The following is a 13,069-nucleotide window of genomic DNA, read 5'->3' as shown; positions in this document are numbered from 1 at the left end:
AACCTCTCCAAAAACAGCAAAAGGATTTAAGAATGACTGAGCCCAGAGAATGCATAGAAATGAATCAATTGTTTTTAAAAACTTTGTTAAAAATCATAAATACAAAAGTAAAGCATTCTTATAGAAGCAGAAAAAGAAAACCCCACCCATAACCCAGACCTAACCTTCACCTCCCATACATATGCACAGTTAAAAATTTGGGGCATCTCTCCTTCTAGTCTTGTTTTCTATATTTCTTTTATATATTTGAGCTCATACTGTATACAATTTGGAACCTGGCCTTTTATCACTACTATAAACACTTTAACAGCATCACAACTGTTAGTAAATATCAATGCTAATGGCTGCACATTGTTACGTCATAAGACTGTGTCAAAACTTTACATATATTATTATATATGTTTCTATTTAGCATTTTTTTTTTTTTTTTTGAAATTAACAGATGAATTTTATTGCATCTTTAAAATCACAAATAGGTCTGGCATCTTGTTGTTTCCATTGCTGCACAACTCTTAAGATCTTATTCATCAGCCTGCTGAACTGTTCCTTTTTCAGAGACATAGATATCATCCAAAAATTTTCTTATATCCTTGTTTTTAACTGTTGTTGCTTGCTGAATCAAAGCAGCTGAATTTGATACAAGTTCAATGTCATTTCCTTCAAGAATTAACTCATCTTTCTGGGCTTGAGATACTGAACAGGCAACACCTGGCCTCATCCGAACCCTGCGGATATATTTTTCACCCAAGAAATTTCGGATTTCAACCAGAGATCCACTCTCCTGAATAACAACGTTGATGGGGAAGTGAGCATACACAGACCTCATCTTGTAACGGAAGCCCAGTGTAACACCCTTGATCATGTTCTGTACATGACTACAGATAGTGCGAACTGTAGCCAGCTCTTTTCTATTTCCCCACCATTTGTCAACCCGAAGCCTCTTCTTTTTCTTCCCAAGTAAACTGAGCTCGACATTGATATGATTGAAGTCTCTCCGCAGGGTTCCTCGGGGGCCCTTCACAATAACTGTGCGTCCCTTCAGCGTGACGTCGACATTTTCTGGAATGTCGACAGTCTGGTTGCTGAGAATGGTCTTCATTCTCGCAGTAGATGCGGCCTCTATTTAGCATTTTTACCCAAACTGGAACAGGTTCCTAAACATGACTTTCATATCCTCTCTCTTGCCAAACCCACCATCTTGGGAAAATCAGCGAGTAATTGCCCAAAATCAGGTACCATCAGGAAGAAAATAAGAAAAAGTAAAGTCTATGAATTGGATAATTAACCCTTCAATAGTCAAAATCGAATGTTTTTAAGTGTGTGTGTGTTTTGTTTGTTTTGTTTTGTTTTTTTTCACTTTCTTCTCTTTGTTTTTTGATATTTAAAGCTCAATCTACCATCTTTCAGACCCCAGGCCTTTGGGCTCTTAGCCATTGGCAAAGGTTTCTATGCATATAGTAGAATAAATATATTAATATAAGTGGTAAACGATGCTTCTACCTCTAAAAAATCCTCCATGTATTCAGGTTTTCAACTGAAGTGTATTAAACTTTAATTAGCTGTCTGTTTTCTTTAAGGATTTCACAATATCTTCGAAGGAATCCAAGTTGTCCTAGAACATTACAAAATTAGGGCCTTGAGACTGTGATGAAAGTTATGTTTATTTCAGTCTTACATGATGGGAACAACATTTCTCTTGTGTTTTGATGGAGCAACAGTTTTGAGGAATGATAGGGGGGAAATGCCATTGTTTGCCTATATGATTTTAATGTCCTATTTCATGGAATGACATTCAATTAAATTTCATTATAACAACAGTTTTTAGTTATTACATTCCAGCAATGGAGGAGTCTATAATACATTTATAGAAATAATTAAATGCTCATAATGGTGCTCTTATTTATAATTTCTGAAAACAGCATTTTTTTTTTTTAATTATAAAAGCTCAGAACCCTCTTATTATCTTTGATTGATCCCCTGAAACCCTCCCACTCAATTTCAAGCAGTAAAGCACATCGAGGTTTTTGGAGTCTGAAAGGATAGTTCAAAGAGGAGCCAAGCAGTCAGAAATGGAGGTTTCCTTTTGAAAATACAGCCCCGTTGAAGAACATGCAGCTAAAAATCCTGACAAAAATTTAGATGTCTAGAGGGACAGAGCATTTAGGGGGATAGATGATAGGCTTTCCTAATTCCTCCAGCACTTGGCGTAGGATCCCAGAAAAGGAACCTTGAAAGTCTATTGGGTCTAAACCACCAACACAGCCGTCTTTTTCCCTGGAAGAGATGACTTTAAATTTGTCCCGTCTTGGTTGCAGGAAGGAAAATTCTTTTTCTGCAAATCTCACCATCAGATTTCCTCAGACTGGTAGAAACTGTATCAGCATTTTGTGAAGGTGAAAGAGCTCTGAAACAAAGGGCTGCGTTTGCTTTGAAGGTCTGGCCTGGACAAAGCCAGATTCTTTTCCTCCCTGGAGGACTGGATGGCAGGAAAACAAGATAAAAGCCTGCAAGTGAGGGGCACAAAGGAGAAATTTAAAGGGCATGTTGCAGCTTTTCTTGATAAGAAGGAGGTCTTATTTATAGTTTTACATTCTCTAGGTTAGAAAAACATGCTTCTGCAACTAATTTTGTCCTTTTCCATCTTAGTGGTTTTGTTTCACAACCTCCACTTAGGTATTTCCTTGCTCTGCCCACGTCCCTCTTTGTGCTTGCTTCATGAGCTCTCGTTGCTACCACTCTGAGCTCAGAGTCAGTGGGAGGTTCATCTTTCCTTTTTCAGTTTTGTGGAGTATTGGGTCTTGTTTATTTGTTTTTTAGGGTGCAATCTCCCAAACAGCTGGGTAAATTTAAAAAGAAAATCAAAGGTATTCAAACTGTAGCTGTGCTGCTATCCTGGCCATGTTATCCTTCTGAAGTGCAGTCCCTCCCAGCCCACCCAACATCACCCCAATCATCCCAACCACCCTCATATCTTACATTTCCGTCCATTAAGCCCAATTACTCTTCACACAGTAATCAACTCTGCCTAAACACTGGTGTGATTGGAGCCATCTGGTCTTGATACTTTTATTCTTTAAATTTAAATTAGCCGAAGACCAGCCCTTGGAGTAATAAATAAAAAAGGGTCTACCTGTTTTAAGCAAATTTGATGGATGAAATACCTGATTTACAAAACCATGCGCTAGGAAGTAATTGTTGACTTGGTAAAAGAATCCTTCGCTTTGCAGAGGAGCAACTAGAGTTTGTTTGGAAGCTCGATTGCATGTAAAATAATTTGGCTTACCTACATTTAATTTATACCAAGACTTCTTTTATTAGGTAGAGCCATCACTGTTCCACAAATGGCAGAAGACCATTTACTAAGACCACTTACTAGAGAATGTCTGAAAGATACCTGCTGTGGCAACCACTGCACAGATCAACTGGGTAGGAAGCAGTTTCCTAAAAAATGAATGACCAGCAGGCATCCACTATATATGCACAAAAACTTCCCCACCTTGGAGAAGCAGAGAGGTTTTGTCACTCAGTGAAGATCTGTTTGACATGGTGAGATAATTATAAATGGACAAACCTTAGATTTTGGCTGAGACAATTTGGTCACTAAAGTACATAAAAGAGAATTAGTTCTATTACAGAATCTTGAGGTAAGATTTATAGGGAGGGGCCAGTATAATTTAAGAACTGTGAACAATTCAAATAGTTCTCATTGTGCATTTTCAACTCATTTTAATGGGAACTCATGAGGTGAGTTAATGAAAAATTGGGGATGTTCAATAAACGTATATTCCCAGAGACTATAGCTTAACCACATTGTTTTGTTTAAAACAATAAATAATAATAATAAACATTTACTGAGCACTACATACTATGGCCAGGTGCTGAATCTCATTGATTTATCACAAAGTCATAAGTTGATGGACCCAACCATTCAATCATGTTAAAAAGCAACCTTTGTTTAAATCTAGAATTAGAAGCAAAATCTTACTCAGAGACTGGAGTTTTCTTCCTAATGGCAAGAATTTTATATTTGCAAAGGGAAAATTTATTTTGAACTCAACGGTAATTAAATATTGACTATGACACATCTAAATTATTGCTATTTTACAAAAAAAAAGATTAGAATTAGACATTGCATTTGCATAATGTAGCTTGGAAGTAACATAAAAACCTCATTTTGTTTCCACTTCTTTCCCTTTAACAGCCTTTTCGTGGAAGTATCTTCTTTTCCTTTCTCTCTTTGCATCCCAAAGGGTTTTGCCAGAGAAGAAACCCCCAGGCTCTTTTGCAGGTGGGTACAGACAAGGGTTATGGGTCATTCCTACCAGTAATCTGAGTGGCTTTCCTACTTGTACAGGAGTAGAAAGGGGCACAGGTTAGAGTCCTTTTCTTTTTAACCTCGAATGCCCCAAAACTGAAAATTCACAAAACCTTTAATGGGATGAAATTCTGGCCCAGACAATCGCCTTGAGTCGTTGTGAGAGCACAATGCCAGGTGGGCGGGGCTCCAGGGCTTTTCCAGGCCTTTCACCCACCAGCTCCTTACTCACCCATGCTCTATTTTTAGGCATGTAGGTTGCTATTTCAAGGACTGATGTAGAGCATGACACCATTATGAATTATCTTCAATTGGCATTGCTGTCTAATTGTCTCCGTCATAGATGATTTATACTCACTTCTCCACCATGCCTAGGAGAGGAGTGATTAGCCAATAACAAGTGTGCTTCTAGTTCTAAACTCCATGTGTTTTTGGGGTCTTTGATCTCAAGAAAGTTTCATTCTATCTTGGTGAGCTTAGGTAAGGGTGGAGAAAAACAACCACACACAATTATGTAAGGGCTATTTCTTAAAGTGAAAATCAGAGGAGGGGAAAATAACTTAAGGTATTTCAGTAGGGTTTTCTGGTTTGTTTTTTTTAACTCTTTTCCTGCCAGGGGCCCATTGTTGTATATAGTAGTGGGATGCGAGAGAGGGAGAAGGAAGAAGATGGAAAGATAAGGGTATTGAAAGGAAAGACAAGAGGTTACCATGAGGTTACTTGCTTCCCAAATTTCCAAGGCCAGCCCTGCATTTCACGGCATTGCTATCTTTAAGGAAGTTGATTTGCAGTTTACATGTGTTCATAAACTGCTGCTTTGGGGTTGGGGACACAGGCTCCAATGACTTGATTTCTACTGGATGTGAAGCCAATCAAGGCTAAGGAAAACTGAACGTTTATTCAGGTGTCAGTTGATGACAGAGGTGTTCTTGATTTCCTTATTATACGTTTCCCTTACTGTTACCTGTGAGATAAAAGAAGGGAAAGAAAAGCCCCTAATATAAGCTACTGAAATAACAACAAACAATTACTGCTTCACAAATAACTAGTAGACTTGACTGATGGTTTGAAGATGTAAGAAACACGGTATCGCGTCAATCAGCGGTAGATCCATCACAATTCTGCTGGAAGGGCTGGAGTCCTTGTCCTTGTGTAGTCCCCGTCTAGAAGCTGTGTTCCACAGGGAGCCCACTGATTTTCCTTGGAGGGAAGGCTTATTTGGGGTAGCTGAGGGCTAGTTTACGAGATCACAGGGGGAGGGACTAAGCCTCTGTAACACATACCGTTGTGTTGGATGTGGATGCCCTCTTCAAATACTGTTTGCAATTTCTATGGTAGGAAAACCAAAAGAACACCATTTCTCGAAACTTATAAGGTTTTCAAACTATTAACTCCTACACGTCCTCACACCTGTGATCCTTGTATCCTATTGTGAACACCATTGGTATGGTATTGCGCTAGTAAGCAATATCTGGAAATCCTGATTAAATCTGACATGCTATGGATGTATACTTGGAGTTGCCTGACAGTCTGCAGAACTGTATTTCTTATATAAAATATCAAGAAGCCTGCCTGTTTCAAAATATCTACCATAATTACCTGCCCTGGTGTTGGTGTTAGTCACTGCTGGGGTCTGATCACCCAAGCCCCTGTCACAATGCAATATTGAAATAAGAACACACATTATTTTCCAATAATAAGTAATACACTTAATGATCAGATTCCCCAGCCAGGTACCTGAATGACCCAAGAGAATGGAATATAGGACTGGCAAATTTGGATAGAAGACAAGTGACTAGGAAAATTCCAAAGCATGGGAGCTGCAACGTTGGGCCTCAGAGGGCAGAGGGGTGAGAGGCTGACCTCCGGGAGAAGGATCATAAAAGAGGGCCCAGAAGATTTATTTAGTATTAAATTTGGCTACAACTGGCAGTGGCTTAAGCAAGAAAGATTATTTCTCTTTAATGTTCATTAAGTTCAGAAGCAGTTAGTTCTGAACTAGATTGCACTCCATAATGTCAGGAGAACCCAAACTCTTTCAGCGTTTTTGTTTGTTTTGCTCTGACTCTTGTATGGTTTTATTCTCAGATCATCTCATGGTTCAAGACAGCTGCTGGGGCCCCAGCCATTCCATCTACATTCTTAACAACAGAAAGTTAGGAAGGGGGAAAGTAGGGCATGATGCCTCTCTTCCATTTCCACCTATATCTCATTGGCCAGAACTTAGACACATATTCTTACATTGAATGGCATAAGAGGTTGGAGATCATTATTTTGGGCAGTTAGATGCACAGCTAAAATTGTGGTTTCTTTTACCATCGAAGGAGGAGAGAACGGATACTAGAAGAGAGTATCTCTGCCACAGGATTTCAGCTCCCATCTAGGCTGCTTCCACTGCTCAACCAGGCCTCAGTATATCTGGTAATTTTGTCGCCAGCACTTGGCCAGAAGTCTATTTGCATGAGGCACTGAAGAACCTATTGGAAAGGAAGTCACCCTGAGGGAAGAATGAATCCAGCTAGAAAAAAAGCCTTGGACGGTGTGTCAGAGGGCTCCTTCTATGGACATCACTCAGTCCAACCACTCCATTTATCATCCAGCTCAACTTCCCACTGATGCAAGCTCAAGCCCTGTGGATGGGGACACACTGGAGGGTGGCGGTAGCTGGAGGTCAAACCCCAAGGAGCTGACTAACTAACCGTTCTCTACGTTATTGGGCATATGCAGCATTGCTCTGGCACCTGTGAGTGACGGAGGAGTCCTGTGAGGATGACCGTAACCCACAAAGCCCCACGCACTTGGCCACCCATCACTGCCCTGCAGACACGGCAATCCCTGGGGGAAGGAGAGGGTGGACTGGGCTGGAGCCGAGAAAAGAAACCGCACCGCAGCTGCCTCTTGAGATTCGCCTAGGCTTTTTCACCAGCACCTGGAGGTGCCCTGGAAACACTCAAATACTTGGGGACAGGGAAGAGGACTTGGCTTCAGACTGGGGCCCAACATTAGCAGTGAAAGAAATACTGGCCACAGTTAACTTCTCCCAGACCCGATTTAAAGAGAAGCTCTTTACATGGATTGTGATTATTATTTGGGCAGAACTTAGAGTAGCACTTTTCTTTACACAAGAAAATGTGTCTCATCTCTGCTTGAGAGAGCTGACGGTGGTTTAATTATACCCCACTGAATATTAGCAGCAGGTGAGATATGAACTGGTCCTTTTATTTTTTTCTTTTTTAAACTCTGTTGGATATTAACATCAAAGCTTCCGTGGACTTTGTCACCACAAGCATTACACATGCTGGTGCCTTCCACTCTGCTCGTTTCTTCCTTTTATGAATAAAAAAACTAAAGGCACTGAATTATTTCAAAGTTATGGTCTAAAAAATGAGGGTCCACATAGTAACATTAATTTATTTCCCCATTTGCCATGTCCCATTCTAAGACTTTGCAATTAGCAGGATAATTGGAAATTTAAAAGACCATCATCAACGTGACAGATTTAATGTTGCTTTTTTTTTTATAGAACTTGGATATTCTAATTCCATAGCTTTTAGTGCTTTATGACTGCTATTGCCTCTGTAAGGATTTTATCTTGATATACATGAAAGCTTATAATAATTGTGCCTACCAACATCTATTTTGTTATTTCATAGGAACAAGCAAACATGCAAAAGATGAGATTAGTACTTTGCAAGATGCACGACTGAAGGAATGCTAGTGAGGTGAATAATATCATTCAAGTTTAATGGCTTCCTTCCCGCTGACGGGAGGGCACGGGTTATTACTTCTGCATCTGTAGGTAGCTAGTTGGAGCAGGAGGCTGCCCAGGCGTGACGTGTGGGAGGTGGCAGAGATTGCTGGGTGTTTACACCATCCTCCACTCCAAGCTTTTTGTATCCGAAGGCTGATGGGAAGAAGGTGCGATTTTTCCAACCTCTTTTGTGGCTGGGTGTGGCCACAGGACTGAGTTCTGTTAATGAGATTAAGGGGGCGCCTCCTAAAAGGGCCAGGCAACGTTCTTCTTTCCCTTTCCTTCTTTCTGTTACCTGGAATGCAGATCTCAGATCTTAGTGACGAACGAAGGTTGGTGGAAACCACAAGACAGAAGGAGCCAAGATTCCAGAAACCAGGAGCCACCCTGTTTGTCCTGGAGGCAACAGCAAAGTTCTGTCCTGTGTAAGCCGCTATTATTTAGGGTTTTCCTCAAATAGGCGTTCAAGGTGAATCCTAGCCGATAGCCTACGATTCAGGAACTTGGGGCGGAGGATACCAAAGGCTGGGAATCTTTCACTCTGGAAGTTGCACGCCCAAATCAGAGTCTCCTGTAAAGCCTCCAGGCAAAAGGGGTGTTAATCAACTTTGTTTTCTCTTCAGAGACTGGACTATGATTGATTAGGTACACGAAAATAGCTATTGAATAAATAAATGAACAAATAAGTGAATTAAATGAAGAAGTTTTGTTTGTGGTGGTGAGAGAAATTTTCCTGATTAAGCTAAAAATGCACAAGAAAGACCTTACCCTAAAAGCAAGAGTAACAAAAGAAAAAATAGATCAATGGGACATCAACAAAATTAAAAACATGGCTGCATCAAAGTACATTATCAAGAAAGTGAAAAGACAACAAACAGAAAGGGAGAAAATATTCGGTAACAATATATCTGATGAGGGCTTAATAGTCACAATATATAAAGAATGCCTACAATTCAACAACAAAAAGACAATGAACACAATTAAATAATGGGCAAAGGACTTGAATAGACAGTTCTCCAAAAAGAAACAAATGGCCAATAAGCACATGAAAAGACACTCACGTTGTTAGCATCAAAAGTACAACAAGCTACATTTCACACCCACTAGAAGGACTACTATTTTAAAAAAATTGTAAATAACAAATGTTGAGGAGGATGTGGAGAAATAGGAACCCTGGTACATTGTTGATGGAAATGTGAAATGGTGCAGCTGCTTGTAGAATACACTTCAGTGGTTCTTCAGAAAGTTAATTATAGAATTACAGTATGACCCAGCACTTCCACTTTTAGGTATGTACCCAAAAGAATTGAAAGCAGGAACTCAGATATCTGCAGACTAATGTTCAAAGTGGAATTATTCACAATTGACAAAAGGTAGAAGCAGCCCAAGTGTCTATCAACAGATGAATGGATAGACAAAATATGATATATAAACACAATGGAATATTATTTGGCTGTGAAAAGGAATGAAGTTCTGATACATGCTACAACATGGATAAACCTTGAAGACATCATGTTTTTTTTTCTTTTTTAAATTTTACATTGATTTTATTTCATATCAAATATGTAATTTGTGTTCTGCTTGTCCCCATATTCATATGATAAGCATTTTCATGCATTTTAAAAATTTTTGTAAATAAAAAATTTTTTTTTTAATCTTCATTTTATTGAGATATATTCACATACCACGCAGTCATACAAAACAAATCGCACTTTCGATTGTTTACAGTACCATTACATAGTGGTACATTCATCACCCAAATCAATCCCTGGCACCTTCATTAGCACACACACAAAAATAACAAGAATAATAATTAGAGTGAAAAAGAGCAACTGAAGTAAAAAAGAACACTGGGTACCTTTGTCTGTTTGTTTCCTTCCCCTATTTTTCTACTCATCCATCCATAAACTAGACAAAGTGGAGTGTGGTCCTTATGGCTTTCCCAATCCCATTGTCACCCCTCATAAGCTACATTTTTATACAACTGTCTTCGAGATTCATGGGTTCTGGGTTGTAGTTTGATAGTTTCAGGTATCCACCACCAGCTACCCCAATTCTTTAGAACCTAAAAAGGGTTGTCTAAAGTGTGCGTAAGAGTGCCCACCAGAGTGACCTCTCGGCTCCTTTTGGAATCTCTCTGCCACTGAAGCTTATTTCATTTCCTTTCACATCCCCCTTTTGGTCAAGAAGATGTTCTCCGTCCCACGATGCCAGGAAAGACATCATGTTAAGTGAAATAAGCCAGACACAAAAAGACGAATATTGTATGACCTCACTTATATGAAACAATTAAAATATGCAAATTCATAGTCAGAAATTAGAATGGAGGTGAGAAATAGAGAGTTAACAAGACTTAATTGGTATGGAGGTTCTGTTTGGGGTGATGGAAAAGTTTTGGTAATGGATGGTGGAAATAGTGGCACAACACTGTGAAATGTAATTAACACCACTGGACTGTGTACTTGAAAGTGGTTAAACGGGAAATTTTAGTTTGCATAATGGAGGTTCTGTTTGGGGTGATGGAAAAGTTTTGGTAATGGATGGTGGAAATAGTGGCACAACACTGTGAAATGTAATTAACACCACTGGACTGTGTACTTGAAAGTGGTTAAACGGGAAATTTTAGTTTGCATAATGTAACCAGAATGAAAATAAAAATAAACCCCAAAGAACTATACAACACAAAGCATGAACCTTAATGTAATCTATGGGCTATAGTTAATAATATAATTATAATAATATTGTTTCATCAATTGTAACAAAGGTAACACAATAAAGCAAAATGTTAATAATAGGGAAAATTGTGTGTGGAGGGGAGTATATTGGAACTCTGTACTTCCTACATGATTTTACTGTAAACCTATAATAAAAAATTTTTAAAGCATGAGAAAACTTTCTTTGGGTACTTTAAAAGTTAATTTTAATTTCTTAACGGAGTAAAACTAATTATCTACAATTAATCCATCAGGTATGTGTTGGGCACCTATGTGCTCATTTAAAAATAATTTCTCATTTATGGTATATGGAATATGATGAGGCATTCTTGAGCCTCACTTTGCCCATTCTCACAGATGGGGTTGGTTTGGGATGGCAGTAAGTCAAGTGAGTACAGTGACAATGCACATCCTTATTACCCTAGTCTCTCTGTCTTCCCCCTAAAAGCATAGTCCAAGCACCTCTCCCAGCATGGAGAAGAAAGACGATATCCGTAAGACTCAAAGGAATGAACCTCTAATGGTGGAATGTCAGGCAGCTTGCCAAATATAGAGGCAAGTAGGCAGCAAACTACCATAGGCCAGATTGGCCCAAATGTGCTGTAATGAAGGTGGTATTTTACTGTCCTGGAATCATCTTTTCCATGCTGCTCTGAGTTCCCAAACCTAAATCTTCACTAATGATCCAACTGCCCAGTGTTTGTGACATTTTGGAGACACAGAAAATCAAAGTGGTACTCTAGGCATTCTGGAGTCGTCTGAAGGAACTTTGAACCCCTCCTGGAAATTATCTCGAGAGAACGCTAGCAAGATTTTTCCAGACTTCAGCGAATTCAGTTTCATATTCCTGAAACATGAAGCAACTTTGGCTTGGGGGAATCAGAGTAAATTGCTCAAGTCTAGTTGGTCAGTTCCTTGGGGTTGGGGTGGAAGTAGATCAGCACTGTTCAAAACTTCACGCAACAAAGGAAATGTTCTCTATCTGCCCTGTCCATTACAGCAGCCACTAGCCACGTGTCACTCCTGAGCCCTGGAAAGGTGGCTAGTGTGACCAAGGAACTGGATTTTAAAACTATTTCACTTTAATTTAAATTTGAGTAGCCACACGTGGCTAGTGGCCACCACATTGGAGAATGCACTCCAGAATTTTCTCTTCTTTAACCGTAAATGTGTCTGGAGAGCTAGCACATAAACTCCTATCAAAGAGCATGCTGAGGTCAGCCAGGAAAAATGCTGCAAAATGGGTGGTCACACCCAGTTGGTGGTGCAGAGATTAAATCTTCATGCGGAGCCCCTATGGGAAGCCAGGCACTTCCTCCTGCACAACCCCCTCCCCCTTTTGCCTGCAGCTGCATTTTTTTTAAGCACTCCCAACTTGCAATCGATTGCATCAGGCCTTTTTGGAGTTTCCAGGCCTGATGTCCAGAACAGAGTGAAATAATTTGATAATAGAGAGATGTTAAGGCTGCATGTCAGAATGCCCAGCAGATTTCACTATGTTGACAATTGATTTGCTGATATTTAAATACTAAAAGAGACTTTAAAATAAGCCTTATTTATCTTATTTACATTTTGCTAATTTTACATATTTTGCTAATATGTTGCTTTTGGGTTCACCATGGGATCTTTTCTCTCCTGGTATGAGACATTTTATTTTACCATACATCAGCAGAATACCAAAAAAGAAACCTTGGAATGAAATCAAACATATTTTTCCTATTCAAAGTATTTGTGATTTTCTCTACATACTTATGAGATGAGCTCCAGTCTTTAAAGTAATAAAATACGGTGAGATTCTATTTTTGAAAATTCATCAGAAAGTCCACCTGACTGACTGCCATTTTCCGTTGCCCTAGAGACAGGCTCAAGACTCTGCTCCATTGTTTCAACTTGGTGGGACAATACAATGGTCCAGTGTCTCGGGGACCCCACTGTTTCACGGGTCTTTAAACTTAACACCATAGATACTGGGTACAATTAACAAAGACTTGGGAGGGAGGAATCCTATCCGCACCGAACGTCCCTGAATTCAGCCTTTCTTGTTGTCCTCAATGTGATGCTTTCTTTGGGAAAATGTGACCGCGTGGGCAGTCGTCTTTGAAAACCCTTACAGCGAAAGGGGTCTTCAGAGGACCTGGATTACTGGGCTAAGGCCTCGAGGGGAGGAAGAAAAAAAAAATCATCTCTGCTACTTCGGTCTTACCCTTCTTGGAGCAGAGGTGATTTCACTCCTTCCTGGAAAGGCCCCGGTTTCCGCCCATTGGCGGGAAATGCGGTCCCCGGGGTGGG

General features: G+C 39.8%; 1 protein-coding gene across 1 annotated transcript; it reads right to left on the bottom strand.

The window, feature by feature from the left end:
* Positions 1 to 435: 435 nt before the first annotated feature.
* Positions 436 to 1,111, bottom strand: LOC119507036 (60S ribosomal protein L9-like). The gene has a single exon (XM_037800095.1). The coding sequence runs from the start codon at positions 1,097 to 1,099 to the stop codon at positions 521 to 523; it is 579 nt and encodes a 192-aa protein (XP_037656023.1). The 5' UTR covers positions 1,100 to 1,111; the 3' UTR covers positions 436 to 520.
* Positions 1,112 to 13,069: the final 11,958 nt, after the last annotated feature.

The sequence above is a fragment of the Choloepus didactylus genome, chromosome 12 (assembly GCF_015220235.1).
Source record: "Choloepus didactylus isolate mChoDid1 chromosome 12, mChoDid1.pri, whole genome shotgun sequence".
Lineage (NCBI taxonomy): Eukaryota > Metazoa > Chordata > Mammalia > Pilosa > Megalonychidae > Choloepus > Choloepus didactylus.
Note: the sequence above shows the minus strand (reverse complement) of the source record. Positions and strands in the feature narration are given on the sequence as shown.

What these genes read in the sequence shown, in the direction of transcription:
- LOC119507036 (XM_037800095.1), bottom strand. Translation starts at nt 1,099, where the DNA reads ATGAAGACCATTCTCAGCAACCAGACTGTCGACATTCCAGAAAATGTC.